Consider the following 18940-nt stretch of genomic DNA (forward strand, 5'->3'; position numbering starts at 1 on the left):
AACAAACAAGCAAATGACATTTCAGGAAGAAGGAAAAACGGGGGCAAAAATGCACCAGAGCAAGGGACTGTGAGAATTTTGGTATAGCCAGGGCTCAACCTTAAGAAAGCAAGCTCTCTAGGTGGGATCCAGGTGAAGTACGAGTGCCTGCATCCCAAGCTTGAGTTCAGGCTTTTATCTCACTGTATCTCAAACTGAATGTGCAAAGGCACCAACCGAGGACCCTGGGAGAATGTAGTTTTTAATTCAGCAGGTCTAGGGAGTGCTGTGAGTCTGCATTTTGAAAGCACTCTCACTTGATGCTGGTACTGCTGGTCCACAGACCACTTACTTTGAGTAGGGAAGCTTTAACCCACCAACAAGGAGGCAGCAGAGGCAGTTAAGCTGTAGGAGGGCGGGGTGGGTGGGGTGCATATTGTGGCAGAAGGCAAGCTGCCTACTCCCACATCCATTCTCCTCTTTCTCCTAGTAACAAAGCCCTGATTTTTAACTGGGTCCATTGTCATCCAGAATAAAAATGATGCTTCCCAAACCCTTTAGCAGCTGCTATAGGCAGGTGACTAAGTTCTGGCCAATCAGCTTCAAGTGCACTGTTGTTTAGAGGCACTGACTCAGCCCCGAGGGGTTCCCCTCTTCTGTCCCTCTACCTGTCACAGACTTGAGAGTGGCAACCTTACAGCCCTCTAGAACCACAGAGTGGCCCTGAAGATGGAGCTGGGTGCCCATGATACAGGGTCCTGACATCTACCTCTGGATTTCCCTTTGTATGAAAGAAGGAAACTGTCTGGTTTAAGCCCCAGTTACTTTCCTGTTGTGTTGCTTTGTGCTGTAGGCACCAGTCCTAACTGATGCAGGTGACAAGTGAAGGTTTGGTTTTCAGGAAGGTGGCTGTAGCAGCAGGAAGGGCCTCTTCCTCTCTCCTGCTGAGCACAACCAGGGCATGCACAACACATGCTGGAAATCTTCTTCACCAATTACACCAAAGAATCGTCTTAAATATAATTCTGTTGGGGTTCTAACATTGATTGTATGTGTAGGCTTGGTGGGGGAAACTCAAAATCCACTTTATAAGAACAGAAATATATACAACGTTTCTCTCAGATTTATTATTTTTCTCTATTATTTATTATAGAGTTGATATAATTTGGGGGAGGGTATTTTTTATTTTATTTTCTGAAACATATTAGGGGGAAAAAGTAAATAAAACATATTGGGGAAACTTACTTCTTATTGAATCACTGCTGTCCAACAGAACTTTCCATGATGATAGAAATGTTCTCACACCGCAGCCACTAGGCACATGTGACTATCAAATTTGAAATGTGGCCAGTGCAACCAAGGAACTAAATATTTAATATATTAATTTCAATTTTAATTAGTTAATTTCAATTAAATGTGGTTAATGGCTACCATATAGGACAGCAGAGCATGAAATGGCTCGGCTCTTACAACCTCAATAAAGCGTTTAACATCTCAATTTGATCCCATCTTTTCTTCCAGATGTTAAGTGCACTTCTTTCTTTTCTCTTTCAACACAGAAGTTACTCCATCCATCTCAGCTTGGCACCCCTCAGTGAGCACCGCCCGCCCTCTCCCCGGCCAACCAAACCCACATACAAAACCCCTGCCCCCAGCCCCACAGGCCCTCCTCACCCTGCACCCATGCTCACCGCCATCTTGGAGCTCTCAGTGTATGGCAGAGGCTTGGCCAGCTTCTCTACGTCTGCCCCACTGGAGCCCACCTGCGTGTACGAATAGGAGCCTCGGAAGTATGGGTTGCTGCCCCAGGCTGAGCGCAGGATTCGCCGCGGTTTGGGAATGTTGGGGTTCCCTGTTGGGGAAGAGCCAAGAGGAAGGAGGATAAGAAATGGCTGCACACCGAAGACACCACTGAGCAGGCAACCACCAGTCCACCACCAAGGCCAGGCCCCTGCGGGGAGGCAGGGGAGACGCAGGAGGAGGGAGCAAGGCTGGGGCTCCAGCTGTTTAGCTCAAAGTGCCTCCTTGTGGAACCAACAGATACCCTGCTATCCCGGCAAAACAGCTCATCACTTAGGGGCCCTAATTTTCCTATAGGAAAAAATATTCCAGCTCATCATGTTTCCTCTTCCCATTTCAGGGGCTCTCATCAAGCTTTTCTGGGACAATGGATGAAAAGTGTTCAACTAAAAGAATCAGACAGTGAAATGCAAATCCATCTCAGAGCAGGACAGTATGAGTAGGAAATGGGCAATCTGAGGTTTGGGGGTGATACCTGAGTTTTTTTTTTTTACCATCACCCCTTAGAAGAAACACAGTGCCCATGGTTCTGCATGTTTCTTTTTTTTTTTTTTTTTTTTTTGGTTCTGCATGTTTCAAGTTCCAAGGCGGATAGTGGGGAGGAGCCTGCCATCTGTGAGCCCAGCCCTGCACCCCCTTTGGCAGCTCTCCCAGTAGGCATGCCCCTCAGCTCAGTGGCACAGTCTGGGGCTGCGGAGAGATCCAGCAGGTGCAGGAGATGCAGAGGAACGGAGCAGAGGATGGGACAGGACCAGGGGCTGGGGGTGGACCAGGGCTGGGAGGCCAGATGCAGGCCCAAGGCACGGGGAACACACCTGTAAACTGCCGCAGCATCTCTGTGCAGATCTCAGCCACCGCCTCATCATCGCACTTCTCCATGACAAGGGCCTCCTCCCCGCAGATCCAGCCGCTCAGCACGTGGCCATAGCGCTCAGGTGGGTAGAGCACGTCAAAGCCACAGATCTTGCGGTACCAGAGCTCAGGTGGGTAGGTGAGGGTGCGGCTCTCCGCCTCGTCCTCCCACACAAACTGTAGGCTGTTGCACTCGGGGCCCCAGAAGGGCTCCTCAAATTCCAGAAAGATCTTGTCAGTGGTGCCGATGCCCAGGCGGTGGATGGCAGCCACCTTCTCAGCAGGCAGGCCTGGCCGGAAGAAGCTGGTGTACTGCCTCTTGAGCACACCCAGCGACACGGTCACGATCACATGGTCCGCCGGGATCACCTCACAGTCCTCACACTCCACCAGCACTGGCCACTGCTTGTCCTCATCCCGCCCATCCCCCCGGGGCTCCTCTCCCCCCTGGTCGCCCTCCCCGGCGTCATGATTGTGGTCACCTTCGCCTCGGGGCTCAATCTCAGGGCCCCGGGGGCGGGCCGAGGCCTGGTCCCAGTGCACACAGCGGACAGGTTTCCCCAGCTGGATGACGTGGGTGGGGATGCCCTCAGCCAGCAGCTCCACAACCCGCATGAAGCCAGGAGGGGATGATATGGTGGGCCCCGGGGATCTCGGTCCACTCCCCAAAGGCGCTCAGGGACACCTCGTCCATGCTGTGTGAGCTACTCTCACAGCTCTCCACCTGTGGGAAGAGCCAGAGAGGAGCTGGGTGACCACCAGGGCCTGGCCGGGGTCAAACAGGGCCTCAAAGCAGCACCACCCCCCTTGGACCCAGACTCCCCAGAATCCGTCTTCCTCCCACTGGCACCCGTATTCAACAAAGCTCTGGGCAGACAAGGATACCTTGAGGTACTGCTGGATCATGGCGAGCTTCAAGCACTTGGTGGCCTCCGGGTCCTCAGGGTCATCCCTGATGCGGTTGCGCACCTCCTCCCGGGTGAACACCCCCACGCTGTTCTGACTCTCAGCATTGACAGGTTTACCATGCCGGAAGAACTCCTGGGTCAAGTTATAGACCTGCCAGAGAGACCCCAGGAGACTGGAAACACACTCCCTCGCCCCACCTCCATCTCAGGCCAAAGAACCCCAACTCAAAAGTCCCCACCTTCCAGGTGTCCCCAGATAGGCTGAGCCCACAGCTCCTCTTCCTTGGTGAGTCAGTGTGGCACTTAGTGCTGCACTCTGGCTGTACCAACAGGGCCAACGTTCAGGCTGGCAAGCTGCCCTGGGTAGCCAGCCTCCTTGCTTCCAGGACTGCCCTCTAGGACCCTCCTGGGTCTGTGAGGGAGGGAGGGAGCCCTGGAGGCTCACTTGCTGGGCCCTTGCTGAAAATAAAGTGGAATATTTGGTACCTGGTGGGAGAGGAACCGTGTGGCCACGCAGACCAACCACTAGAGAACCCAGGTCTGCATGCATTTCCTTTTTCTCAGAACCACATACCCAAATCCTTTCCCTGCCACTCCTGCCCGAGCCTTTCTGCTTCACCCTCTCCCAGGGGGCCAATGTTTGGGGGGGAAAGGGAGCAGAAGGAGCCCTGAAATCTGAGCTCCCAGGAGATCCTCCCAGGCTCTGCTTGGGTGCACACAAAGTGCCCCTTTTACTTCAGAACCCAGACTTATGTAAGCAAGATGGCCATGTTGGGGCAAGATGTGTGGCAGGAGGGAGGCCCCAGTGTGCCAAGGAATGAAAATACATTTCACAGGCATATTCTGGCAAGAACTTCAACCCACACCTTATCAACAGAGCAACAAACAGGCCCTTGGAGCACAGTCCTGCTGCCTCTCCTGCCTGCGGGGCGCATAACTCCCACCAAACATTGGGCTGGTCTGCCTGAGGAAAGTGTAAGTGAGTCTTGGGTCAGGCATGGCATCCCTAAAGGGCAAGGTCTGAGCCCCAACATTCACTCAACAAACATGTACTAGGCTGTGCCAAACACAGATTATAATGGTGAGCAAGACGGACATTCCCCTGCCCTCACTCAAATGGTTTCTACATGATGCTCTGTGACAGGGGAGAACACAAGGGTTGTGAGATCAGCCCAGATGACCTTGGACAGGTGGCAGTGAGAGAGAGGAAAAGATGAGGGAGAGGAGAGAGAATGCAAGTGGCTCAGTCTTGCAGAAGTGGACAGCGAGGAGAAAGTTACAAGAGATAACTTTGAAAAGACAGGCAGGGGGTGGAGTAGGAGAGATTAAGAGTCATGTCAAGAACTCTGCACCCTGGTATCACTGAAGGGTTGTGAGCATGAGCGCACACCCACTCTCCCTCCCAGTACACTGACAGATGTGGGCTCCTTGGCCAAACTCTGTGACTGGTGCCAATTTGTGGGACTCCTCCTCCTAAAGTGAGTTTGAACTTGGTCAGCCCACGTTCATGGCAATGATGTCTGCCCTGTACCCCAGCCCTGGTATAGGCCCTGGGGCTGCACAGTAGAGGAAGGAAGGTGACATTGCCCATCCCCCACCATTCCACTCAAGGGAAAAGCCTCTACATGAGATAGAAATATGAATTAAACATGTCTCTGAGTATACAATATAAAGAAGAAAAGGAGTTAAATTGTTTGCTTTTCCTCCCTACAGTCACAAGATGCTGGGCATTTGGCCTTAACTGGAGTCCTCAGCAAATTCCTCATCCGGCTACTAACTGCCAAGGAGTCAGGCTTTCAGCTTGCCTCCTCCTCCCTGGGTTTTTTCCTTTGGTGATAAGCAACATGGTAGCCAGTCTTCAGCTCATGTTGACTAAAGGCTGGAATGTACAGCTGGGAGTGATAAATTTAGTCTATCTACATGATTCTTTGTGTCAAAAACCAACCGGGTCAGCCTTAACTGAACATGGCTTTGTCATATAACTAGTCTCCTGTCCTGGATTAAATTACATCTTCCCAATGTGACCAAAGGAAATGGTACAAGCCTGTGACAACTAATACTTACCCCAATTTTCATTAAGCGCTTTTCATCAGGATCTCATTTAATCCTCACAACACTCTGAAGTAGATTTAACTATGTCCATTTTACAGGTGAGGAAAGTAAGAGTCAGAGAGCCTCAACAACTTGCTCAAAATCATACAACTAATAAATGATAGAACTAGCATTTGAATCAAAGTAGTCTTGCTTCAAGGAACCAAGTTCTATATGATACTAGTGCACAAACTCATTTATTTGTTAACCAATATAATACTTTCAAATGAGCAGCCCTTCAAAATCATCACCTTCAAAGGAAGGCTGCATATTTATTATGAAGCCACCCTCAGGCAGGACTTCACATGTTTAGAGCATGCCTCTTCAGAATGGCCTCCAGCATTGGTTAAGGGCCACACAAGGAAATCTCTCTTTCCTCATGGCTAACACGTCCTCCTTCTGAACCAAAGTATCACGGCTCCAACTGATAACCCACCTTAACCATCCTACTCTCCACAGCTCACACTCTTAGCTTTCAAAAATCAAACCCACAAACAGAAGCTGATGATGATCTACTTTTAAGCACATTTAAGAGAATGAGCAAGTCATAGACCCTGAAAGTCATTCTCAAGAGGCATCCATGCTTAAAGCACTCACAATGACCTGGAAATCAGGATGTGACTAATTCTCAGTAAGCCAGAAAGGTCTACTTTGAAGAATACTAGTCCTTATCTGCTCATTAACAATTTGGTCTCTTTGTCCATGAGCGAGAACAAAAAATACCATGGGACTGCATGCAACATATCTTGTGGGTGCACATACAGAAGTCACTGTGTGCCTGCCCTCCACTGAGCAAGGACTATCCCCAAAGCAAGAGTCATTTCTCCTTTCCCATGCCGGAGAGACAGAAAACGCACAATAGGTGCTTGTTGGCCAATTTACTGACCTGGAGTGAAGGATCATTACACTACAAATGACAAGCTATCAGAAGGCAGGACCTACATGCTACCTTGCTCTTTAAGTGCAGTTCACAGCACCACTGAAAGATACTAAAAGCGTGAACATTTTTTTAAAAATCTGAATTAGGGGCTCCTGGGTAGCTCAGTGGTTGAGCATCTGCCTTCAGCTCAGGTCATGATCCCAGGGTCCTGGGATCAAGTCCCACATCAGGATCCTTGCAAGGAGTCTGCTTCTCCCTTTGCCTATGTCTCTGCCTCTCTCTCTGTGTCTGTCATGAATAAACAAATAAAATCTTTAAAAAAAAATTTTTAAACCTGAATTAGACAAAGATGTGTGCCATTGCCACTTCTATCCAACACTGTACTGGAGACACTAGCCAGTGCAATATGGCAAGAAAAGAAATAGGTTGTCTCAGGCTGTGCTGTCCAATAGAGTAGATACTAAACACTGGTAGCAATTTAAAATTAAATACTTAGTTCCTCAGTATTAGTAGCTACATTTCAAGAGCTCAAGACTCACATGTAGCTAATGATTACCCTACTGGATAATATGGGTCTAAAGCATCTCCATTATTATAGAAAGTTCTACTGCACAATGCAGGTCTGAGGATTAGAAAGAAACAAACAAAATTATCATTTTTTGTATAGTATTATATACACAAAATTCTAAAATATTATTAGAATATAAACTAATATGTTGATATAATATTAGCATTAAAATATTGCTAAATATTTATCAGGGTAGCTAAAATTAATATATAATAATCAGTTATAGTTCTATATGCTGGAAAAATTAGAAAATAAAATTTTTAAAAAATCACCACTTACAAGAGTATCCAAAAGCAATAACAATAATCACCACTGAAGCACCTAGTAATAAATCTAACAAAATATTTTTTTAAGATTTATTTATTTATTTGAGAGAGCAAGGGGAGGGGCAGAGGGAAAAGGAGAGAAATCTTTAAGCAGTCTCCCCACTGAATGCAGAGCCCAATGCAGCCGATCCCAGGATCTCAAGATCATGATCTAAGCTGAAATCAAGAGTCAGATGCTCAACCAACTGAACCACCCAGGCCCCCTCTAATAAATGATGTTTAAGGCCTTTCTAAAGAAATATTTAATCATCTATATCAATGGTCTCTTATCTACTACTTCTCCACTCATAATCTCCATTCTGTCCTCAAATTGTCCTGATTTTCCAAATACAGGACCCACAGAGTGTGCAAAAACATGCACAGAATCACAGACCGCCACAGGTCACACAACTCTCCCCATTCTGCCAATGTGCTCCCTGCCTCACACAACTCATGTGCCCAGCTGCCTTGCTAACACCTCACCTCGTTGTATAAATCGCTGAATTCCTCAACCACGTCCTTGGGGATCCTGCGGCCACGGTTGGTGAGGTAGCAGGCCACGCCATTCTTGGAGTAGAGGCTGATGCGGCCCACGCTGCGCTCCCCATCAGTTGTCTCTTCCAGGAGGCCATTGGCTTCTGCTAGATGATAGATGGGATTCCCATGGGAGCCATGGATCCAGGTGGCTCCCAACTCAAAGGTGGCGTGTCCTGATGGTGACAACAATAGGCCCTTAGAGGGGCAGGGACTCCTTCAGAGAGGGCCAGAACACTACCTCACCCTTCTTCCTCCAAGAGGATCCTTTCACCCCCACAATAGGGCAGGAAGGGAGTCAGGTCCTTGTCTGGCAACCAATCAAAGTCTTCAGTGAAACGTTCCCAGTGGAAACTACATGTAGCACAATATGGGTTCTGCTTCACAGCTGAGATAACTGCCACCCTGAATAACTTTGTGATTGCCCCAGTTACTTCACTGGACTAGTTAGAAGGCTCTCTTTGTCCATCCTGTCTTTGTCTAACACAGCACCAGACACTGGACCCTCCTTCCTCATTGGTGACTCAGGAGATATTCTGTGGGCACCTGAGGATACAGTGGTCCCAGTAAGGGGAGTGAAGTTACCTGAAATACCCAGTAAGGAGACCCAGGAGGAGGGCCTCTGGCCCAAGGTCCTCATCTGACCTTACTCCAATTCCTCAACATCTCCAAGGGCCCCAGACTCTAAGCCCCGTCACAGACAGAAAGTGGCCCCCCTCCCAACTCAGTCTGGGGCAGAGAAGAGACAGTTAACATTCTAGTCTGGAATACTTCTCCCCAAGGACTCCCCAGGCAGTCTAAAATAGACTTCCAGAGAAGATTAATCTCTGTCATCCTAAGGCAGAAGAACATGACAGAACCCTGGAAGTCTGACTAGGGTAGGGGGCAACTCCTGGACCCAAGCTGAGACTGGACTAGGGCTGGGGCTGGTTCTACCACCCCATCCACAGCCAAAGTAGCAGATGCTTTGAGGCAAGCTAACTCTGTGCCTGGACCTCAGTTTCCTCTTCTGATGCTACAGGGACTGTGGCACACTGTCTCCTTCCTTGCCTAGCTCTCAAGGAAGCTGAAACAATGAAAGGAGAAGAGAGGAACATTTTTTTTGCATTTTGTTTTGTTTTGGAGGACTGATTCAAGAAATCATGTGCAGTTAACTATTTGCCAAGATGATCACAATAATTCCTCCTATCCATGTACACATGGCCCTTTGCAACGTGACCTTGCTAGTCCTCCAATCAAGAGGTGGGGTCTATTTCCCCATCCCCTTGAATCTGAGCTGGACTTGTGACTTGCTTTGATTAATAGAATGCAGTGATGTCTGTGACTTCAGAGCCAAGGACTCAAGAGATATCATGGCTTCCACATTCCCTGTCTTAGAATGTGACCATGCTGGAGAGGCTTATCCTGCTGGAGATGTGTGGCTCAGCCAAATGCCAGTGCCAACCAGCAGATAAATGGGTAAGGCTGTCTTAGACAAACCAATTCCAATCAAGCCACCAGATGACTGCAGCTGAATGGGAGATCCCAGGCAAGAACAACAAAAGAACCACCTAGATGAGTCCAGCCCAAATTCTTGACCCACAGAATTTAAGCAAATAACATGATGCTGTTTTAAGTTGCTACAATTGGGGGTGATTTGTTATGCAGCAATAGCTATCTGATACACCATAACAGACAACAGTATCACCCCTCACCACAGGAACTGGACATTCCTTTTTGTGTGTACCTTCCCTCTCCTGGGTTGTGTCTAATTAAACTACCAGTTACTAAAAATAGCCCTGTATATGCTATGTGCCAAACACACACAAGAGAAAAGGCAATCAACCTCATGCCATAGCCAGTGAGACAGAATTTCCCGGTGTCTATGGAGGAAGAGGCAGGAATGTGTATGTCTCTTTGTCCAGGAAAAGCGGGCAGACTGAAGGCACAAGAAAACTAAAAACCCAGTGCCCTATCTCCAGGCTTGGGGTTCCCCAAGGTATCTTGCCTGATTTGAGCTCCCAAGAGAAGAAGGGGACCAGCACTTGGTGAGGAGCATGGGTCCTCCCCAGGGCATGCCAGGGAGCTCCAAATTACACAGTCACTGGGTAGGAACATCCAAGCCTGGGGCACCCTTCCTGGCTCCACACGTGGCACAAGCAGGAATGAGGTGAGCAGCTTGAGGTCAGCAGCAAGGTCAGCATCCCACCGCTATTTGTGAGGCTCTGTGAGGACACAGGGTGAGCAGGCCCCAATCTAAAGATATTTCCTGCCCTCTTCTATCTGCCCCTCTGTGCTGTGATCCTTGATACCCCTGAATTGAAGGGCACCAGCGCCATCTCTTCATCTACCCCACAGCATTCCCGGAGCCTCTGGCCCTCGACATCTGCTCTACACCCCTGAGATTGACAGCTACCATCTCACACCGCAGCAGGTCCAGCTGCAGCCTGGGCTTTCAGCCCTGCACACAACACATGCAAATTCGTCCTTCTATGCTCTCCCCAATCCTGGCGGGGTCTGCCTCGATCTTCTTCACAAATATCACTCTACACATACTGCCCCTTCCTTCTTCTGCTCACCCAACTCCCCCGATCACCAAGCTCCCCCAACTCAGGAAGGCTTCTGCCACCAATACATGGTGCATCCCCCTCAGTGTCCTGTAGCCCTGCACTTCCACACCACTGCCTGTACCATGCACGGTATGTCTCAGCTATCAGTGACCACCAAGACTGGGCCATGCGTCCTCTTATCTTCTGCTTCTATGTCACACACTGAATGTCTTATCAAGACTCAAGAACCACAACTGGAGCTGCCCCTTCTCTAAGGCTCCCAGCCAGCCAATCAGATGTCGAGCAAAGAATCCCAGGGCTTCCCTCCTGGCTGTCCCCAGGTTTATGAGTGCCTTGGACGGCACTTTCATCCTCACTGCCAACACACACTCCTGTGTGTGCCAGCAGAAGACAGACGCAACCTCATATACGCCTTCCAGGAAATGCTCTAGAAGACTCGCAATGTATCAAAGTTTCTGAAAGAGAAAAGGGCCCCATATGTGTCCTCAGCGTCTGCTCATTCTAAGCCTGACCACCTATGTCCCAAAGTCAGTTTCCACATCCATCAAATGTGGGCACATAATGTCTGCGTGGCCTTGCTGCCCCATGTGGGAACAGACACTGATACAAAATCTCCTGGAGGATCAACATAGCATGTGCTTTAGGCCATCATGCATGGTCCCTACCCACTCAGACTCTCAGTGGTCAGATCCCCTGGCTGGGAGACGCTGACCTCCAGCTACATTTCAGGCAAGTTCCCCACCCTTTAGGACCCCTGGTGAAATCTATCCACCCCTGGGGTAAGTCTCTTACCTAGCTACTTTCTCCAGAGTCTTCATTATCTGCAACCTAGACAGAGCCTCTTCCCAGACAAGCCTAAGATCTGCCCATCACCCACAAATCCCAACCACCTCTATTGCCCTGAGCTCCTAATTGTCTTAGGACTAGCTCTCAGTCACGATATACTAATTCACACTCAAGAATTAATGACTAGGGATCCCTGGGTGGCGCAGCGGTTTGGCGCCTGCCTTTGGCCCAGGGCGTGATCCTGGAGTCCCGGGATCTAATCCCGCGTCGGGCTCCGGGCATGGAGCCTGCTTCTCCCTCTGCCTGTGTCTCTGCCTCTCTCTCTCTCTCTCTGTGACTATCATAAGTAAATAAAAAAAATAAAAATAAAAAAAATAAAAAGAATTAATGACTAATAAAAACTTACAGAACTCCTCTTCTTGTGAAGTACAAACTGGTCCACCCACTGATAAGACACTTTGGTCTGGGTCCTCTCCTTTCTAAACACTGTGATCTTAGGTCATGTTCTAAAAACAAAGGCCAGAGCCCCATCCCGCCAACCTCAGAGGGCTGCTCAAAGGGCAACGGAAGCTTCTGGTAATGCCCAGCCAGCATGTATGATGGAACATTTAAATGTGGGGGAAAAACGAAAATAATGAGATTTCAGGCAGGGTCGAAGCACTGGAGGATAAAAGATGACCTTGGCTTAGAAGTCAGAGAGTGGAGACACTTACCAAGTTTCACACTCTGCACACGGCCTCCGATGCAGCTGGAAGCCTCAAGCACAGTGACATCCGTGAAGCCCTGCTCCAGAAGTGCTTTGGCTGCAGCTAGGCCAGCCAAGCCAGCACCAATCACCACCACACGAGGCTGTCCCCTTCTCCGTAGGCCACAACTGAGAGGGTCATCCGCACTGTCGCCACTGGATTCACAACTTTGCATACCGTCCGCACTGGCCTCCTAGGAACCTGCAGGGGGCAGGGGTATCACAGCTTACCTGCTCTGCCTTCACTGCCCACCTGCCCTAAGGAACACTCATGAGCTCTGTCCTCAAAGGGGGGAGAACTCGAGCCCTCCTGTTCTTCCTGAGACCTGGACCAGAGGAGCCATATCCCAAGAACATGGCAGGGAGGAGAACAGAGGGAAGAAAAGAGGTAGGGAAGATACACTGTGAGCCCCCACGAGCAAGCAGGACTGCTGGAAGCCCACTCTAAGCCCCTGAAATCCATCAATCTCATCCCAAGCCTGCTAGGCACTGCCTCTTCCTCACACTTGTGACAAGAGCCAGTTAGGAATGACCAAAAAGGAGAAACTGTTGACACCATTGACCCTGAACCAGCCTGCCCAAATACAGCTGCTGTGGTCCAGGTCACACCAACCCCAGATCCTCACACAGACCTTAGGATGCTCACATGGACCCCAGGATGCTCCCACAGACCTCAGGACTCTTGCATACACAGCGCTGGAGCCTCTACTTTCCCTCCCTTGCGTGGTTCTTCCCTGGCACTCTCCTTTACCTCCTTCTCTCCTCCTCCTTCTCTCCTCTCCTTTCTGTTGTCTTTCACAGCCTGAAAGAAGTGGCAATTTGGTGGGCAGGACAAAGTCCCACCCTCCCCCCCCCCAGAGAGTGCCACGAGGCTGGTATCGGACAAGCCTCTGCTATTCCGGGTAGGTCTCTGGTTGTTTTCTCCAGCCACCCAGCCCCTCAGTCACCGCAAAGCAGCAAGGAGCCCAGGAAACGGTGGACTGTGAGGACCCATGGCACCAGAGGCCAGACATCAAATTGACAGTTACACTAGCCAGCTTGTCCAGAGACGCCAGGCTAGAGAGCTGATGGCTGGGAGGCCAAGGGGGGTCCCTGAGTTGCCCCAGTGCTGGGAGAGGCTACCCTTCTATTCCCAGAGTGACCACGAGGGTTTGAAGGTGTCTGTGGGCCATCCCAAGGAGCCACTCAGCTCTGATCCTGTCCCTATTCCCCCTCTGCCCCAAGCAACTTTGATTCCAATGGTCTTGCTGAGGTTTCAGTGGCAGAAGCTCCAGACTCTAACAGCATTTAGGACCTAACAATAGAGGAAGGAGGGGGGACGGAAGGTGGCTGCTGGGCAGTGGAGTGGACAGGGGGCATAAAAAATTGTCTCTCAGGGATCCCTGGGTGGCTCAGCAGTTTAGTGCCTGCCTTTGGCCCAGGACGCAATCCTGGGGTCCCGGGATCGAGTCCCACCTCGGCTCCCTGAATGGAGCCTGCTTCTCCCTCCTCCTGTGTCTCTGCCTCTCTGTCTCTCTCTCTCTCTCTCTCTCTCTATGTCTATCATAAATAAATAAATCTTAAAAAAAAAAAACTGTCTCGCATACCTAATAAAGCTCAGCATAACCCTTCCAATGACATAGCAGTCACATCCCCAAGAATAAACCCAAAAGAAGCAGGGCAGAGTCCATCAAATTGACATGCTAAAGAATGTTCATAGCAGCTTTATTTATAAAAGAAAAAAAAACAGAAGCAGCCCAAAAGGTCCCGCCACAGAAAAATGGATGAATAAATTGTGCTATGTGTAGCATTTTCATTCAAGGGAATATTCTTCAGCAAAAAAAAAAAAAAAAAAAAAAAAAAAAAAAAAACATCAAATCTTGGATACCCTTCCTTGACCATTACATTGAACAAAAGAAGCCAGAGACCAAAGAGTACATATTGTATGACTCCACTTAGGTGAAGCTCATGAAAAGGTGAGGACAGAAGAGAGATCGGGAGGAAGGGAAACACTGAAAAGAGAATGACTGGAAAGAGTCAGGAGGTGGGACGCCTGGGTGGCTCAGTGGTTGAGCGTCTGTCTTTGGCTTAGAGCCTAATTCCAGGGTCCTAGGATGGATCCCCTAACTGGGCTCTCCTTAGGGCACCTACTTTTCCCTCTGCCTATGTCTCTGCCTCTCTCTGTGTGTCTCATGAATGAATGAATGAATGAATGAATGAATCTTTAAAAGAGAAGAATGTCAAGAGGAAACTTTCTGGGGTGGAAGGAATATGCTTCTCGATCTGACTGGTGGCCACACGGTGTACATTTAAACATCCACTGACTTGGACGTTTAGGATTTGTGCCATTATTATATGTATGTGTATACCCCGATCACTATTCGGATATCCATTTCTGGCCCAAAAGGGGGGCGGGGGGTAGAAAGCAAAGACGCTCCCCCGCGGACTTCCTTCTCACGCCTCCCGGTCTGACCCCTAGAGCTGCCGTCCCACCTTGCACCGCACCCTCCAACACCTCTTTCGCATAGGTTTAGCAAAGGGGTTTTTTTCTAAATAGGCCGAGGAGGCTGCGCAGCTGCCCGGCCCGCCTGCCGACGCCGCTCCGCACCGGGGCTCGGGCGGCCACGTCCCCGCCTCCCGCCCGCGAACAACCTGCAAACCCCCGCAGACCGAGGCCGCCGCCGGCGCCCAGCGCTTCCCCAGGCGGCCGGGAGGTGGCGCCCGCGGCGGGGCCCTCCGAGGCCGGGGCTCCGTGGGGGCCGGGGCTCCCCGCCCTCCTTCCAGGGGAGCCGTCGGCAGTCGCCCCTGCGGTCCCCTCCCTCCTCCCTGGGTCCCTCCCCGCCCCCTCCGGTGGGGCGCTGTGGGGTTCTGGGAGCCCGGGCGGCGGCTCGCGTCCTGCCCCCCCACCCGCCGGGCCCAGGTTCTCCTTCCGGGGACTAAATTTAGAGGGGAGGGTGTGGCTGCCCGCCCGGGGCCAGCGGCCTGCGGTGGGGGGGGGGGGGGGTGTTGGGGCGACGCGGGCCGGCGTCAGGTTGGTAAACACGCACCGCGCTCAGAGCTGCTGCTGACGCCGCCTGCCCGGCTGCCCCGCTCCCCGCTCCCCGCTCCCCGCGATGCGACCAGGACTGGAGCCCGCCCCGCACCCGCACCCGCACCTCAGGCCAGGACGGGACACCGCGTGCTGCTCTCCGGGCTCCATCCGCACCCCCTGCCCGGGGACCACCCTCCAAAACCGCCTCGCTTGTACCACAAAAGAGGGGACTGCCGCAGGGGTCTCACACCTGGTGCCCCCCACACTTCTTGAAAAACTCCCGTGGGGCCCAGAGCGGCGGGGAGGGGGTCCCCACCCCCTTCTGAAGTCACTTCATAGAACCTCCAGTCTCTGTGGGCCACTGCCTCTGAAAACCCCGGGTCGGGTCGGGTTCATCTGGAAGCTGAATAGGGGAAGGAATAGATGGGACGCAGCACCTTCCCAGCAGGCTACTTGAGCTTCCTGGCTAACCTCAAAAGTGGCGGGCTTGTCCTCACTACCTTGTTGTGATAGTCAAATAAGTCCCTACGTGGACGTTTGTCACAAGATTGGCAATATTTGCCAAAGCCTCAAGTGTGAAAGGCATCTGTAAAGTTCTGTAAATTATAAGCAGAGTGCCTTTGGGTTGGGGTTCAGAAATGCACAGTGGGATATGGCAGGTGGGTACTTTGCCTTTCAGATGAACACAGGAAGAACCCTGAGCTCCCAATGTTACCAGAGACTTAAACTTGAACACAGGGCACACGGTAGAAGTAGGGAAGCAAGGGCCAGGTGGGTCACCTGCACCTCTGATTTTCACAAGGAATCCCACAGCCTGGTTCCCTCCAAGGCCTTGTCCCAGATGGGACTGCCAAGGAGCCTGAAAAGCCCTATGCACAGCCCACAGAGGGCAGAGGGATGAGGAGTCCATCCCAGGGGCCCCCACATCAACCCATGGTGCCAACACATCCTTGTGTCCAAACTGAAAGGGACAGAGAAAAATCATGTGCAGGAACACCTACTGTGTGCCAGCCCTCAGCTAACCCCTGAACTGGACCTTCCAGTGCTCTGTTATCTCCAGCCAGAGGGGAGAGAGGGGGTGAGAAGCAACTTGCTTTCTGTTGGTTTGTGGCATCTTTTTCTATCAGGATTTTTTGTTGTTGTTGTTGTTTTGTTTGTTCATTTGTTTTAATTTTATGAAAAAGTGGCTTATGGAGGAAGAAGACTCACTTAATGCTCCTCCATGCCTGCCCGTCCTTCTCTTGCCTTTGGGAAATAAATAAATAAATAAATAACATCCGCTCCTTGATCTGTATGCACAGGAGAAACAGAACACCCTGTACTTTTCGAGCAGATAAAGGAGAGAAGAAAAAAGTGCTGGCTCAGCCAGGCAGGGAGGAGGAGGAGGGGTGGGAGAGGAGGGAGGTGCAGGGCAATAGACACTTGTCTTCTTGCTCCTGCTTCCATGGCAAAATGAGAGTGGGAGCCTGAAGCTCCCATGTCCTCAAGCAGGCCAAGCCTAGTAGCTTCAAGAAATCAGGCCAGCCATGGCATGACCATCCCACCCTCATTCAGAATGCCCTACTGCCTCCCTCCTGACCTCTGCTCAGGCCTGCGAGCCACCACCTCCCCCTGCTGCCCAAAGCCAACACTGCCCTGACTGAACCTGCCCAAGAAGCCAATCTGGAAAGAAGGCAGCAGGCGAAGAGAGGAAAAGAGGGAAGAAAGGCGCTGTCCCTGTGACAGAGTCACCCAAGAAATAAAGATGAATACTAGGAGGCCAGGCCACAGGAGGGGCATTAGCAGCCAAGCATGTGTCCACTGCCATCCCCCCACACACACTTTCTCTCAACACGCTTACCAGTTTCATTGCATCACCCTCAATTTTACCCTCCAAGAAATGCCTCCTAATTGCCAAATACCAGAGACACGCTTTAGTCCTGGCCTCCTCCTGAGCCCCTCTTGGAAATGCCCAGAACTGAGCTGGGGGCACTGTCTATCTCCTTGTGCTTCCCCATCATAGTTAAAACCGCTGGACCATGGCAGCCCCGGTCGCTCGGTGGTTTAGCGCCGCCTTCAGCCCAGGGTGTGATCCTGGAGTCCTGGGATCGAGTCCCACGTCGGGCTCCCTGTGGGGAGCCTGCTTCTCCCTCTGCCTGTGTCTCTGCCTCTCTCTTTCTCTCTCTCTCATGAATAAATAAATAAATAAAATCTTAAAAACAAAAACAAAAACACTGGACCACCAACCAGTCCCAAGGCTCAAAGTTGAATGCATCCTTAGGGGAAGACCAACCCTCTTCCATCAGGTCAAACCATGTCAACCCCACAGCCAGAATCACTGTCACCTCTACCCTCAATTTCCCCACACACTTGCCTGCCTCCATCTGAACTATACCCCTAGAGAATTGCTAGGCCTGCCCCAAGTCACACCCAGGCCCCTCACTGACCAGGAACACAACCCAGCAATTCACTGAGCACTAAACCATGTACCAGCATGGGGAAGGCCTCAGGATGTCAGCCCTTTACCCTCTGAACCCAGTTGCCCTTCTGGCTTCATTTCTCACTCAGATGACACCAAACATAGATACTCCAACTTCACTGAAGTCTGAAGATCCCCAGTGCTGCCCACCTGAAAGCCTATAGGAAACATCCCTCCCTCACACATGTCAGAGAAGCTGGCTCTGACTTCTCTTAACATGCACCCCCTTGTGCAGAGCGCTGGGGCAGGGCAGCTACCTGCCTGCACAGCTGCATGTTGTTGAACCCACCAACAAGGCCTGTTCTTCTGATGTTTCTTGAAGCAACAGACACCTTGGAAATGTGAGTTCCTTGTACTAGTTGGGCACTGTGCTCACTCTCCCATACACTCACCCTCCCACACCTATCACACTTCTCTGTTCCCAAAGCATGGACATCTCACCTCAGGAAATTCTGTGCTATGATTCAGTAATGAGACTGCAGCCCCCCGTCACTGAGCAGGGTATGGTCCCAGGCTACACTGGTGACCCCTCCCCAAGCCGTGGGAGTGAACCTAATGGAGGGCCAGTCACCTAGCTCAGTGCGGGGCGCCCTCCCTCCTCAGGATTGGAGTCCACTTCAGCTCACCTAGCAATCGGCAGGTCACTTCCCTCCCTGATCATGGCCACTACAACAAAACCACTGCCACAAAGGGCTAGCCTCCCAGGTGCCTCATGCCCCTCCAGGGTCTCCCCTCACAAGAAACAAACAAAACAAAAAACCTTACCCATCCTTGGCTCCCCTCTGAACATAGGCTACTCCCAAATGTGTCTGCCTCACTGTCGTTTCTCAAGGTCACCTCATGATGAATGACCCGTTTCCCAGAGGAGAACAGTATGGCCAAGGCAGTTAGCCCACCTGGCCCACCTCACCTCACCCTTAAGGGTCTAGACTCCACCAGCTGAAGCACTCCAAAATAGGCCCACCACTTCTAACCAGTTGTCTTCTCCCTTCCTATAAACCCCATGTTTGCTCATGCAGGCCTCTGGGCGCCACCTGGACCCTTCCCTAACCAATCTTGGGGACTTACAAGTCTCTCCTCTGAACAGATACTCCTAGTGCTCAAGGGCAGCAGCCCTACCTTCAGTTTCCCTGGAGGGACCCCTCTCTGCTTCAGGCTTCTAACAGAAGAGAGGGAGGGGAAGGAAGCTGGAGGGAGGCAGGGAGCTGGTCCAGGGGAATCTCTTTGGACTGCCTGGCAGGTCTGGGAGGGATTTGGATTCTCCTGGGCCCCCCAGACAATGCAATTATTCTTCAAATGTACAAAACGCCCAGAAATCCCAGACCAGCTGCTTTGCACAGCGACCCAGACAAAGGGGCTCTGTGTCTGCACTCGAGGCCCCTCCTACCCCTCAACCCCAGGGAGGGGCTGGGCCCAAACCCCTCCCAGCCAGACCCTCCCCAGGCCTCCTCACCCAGACCAGGCAGCCAGGAAGT

General features: G+C 51.2%; 1 protein-coding gene across 1 annotated transcript in view; it reads right to left on the reverse strand.

Annotated features, from left to right (window-relative positions):
• The window catches only part of SMOX (spermine oxidase), a 32814-nt gene that overhangs the window by 1179 nt on the left and 12695 nt on the right, over positions 1–18940 (reverse strand). The window contains 6 exon segments of the mRNA XM_035706079.2: positions 1671–1831; positions 2595–3252; positions 3254–3355; positions 3517–3690; positions 7867–8093; positions 11966–12199. Of these exon segments, the coding sequence (XP_035561972.1) occupies positions 1671–1831; positions 2595–3252; positions 3254–3355; positions 3517–3690; positions 7867–8093; positions 11966–12173 (1530 nt within the window). The 5' untranslated portion in view covers positions 12174–12199.

This window comes from Canis lupus, chromosome 24 (genome assembly GCF_003254725.2).
Source record: "Canis lupus dingo isolate Sandy chromosome 24, ASM325472v2, whole genome shotgun sequence".
Classification (NCBI taxonomy): domain Eukaryota; kingdom Metazoa; phylum Chordata; class Mammalia; order Carnivora; family Canidae; genus Canis; species Canis lupus.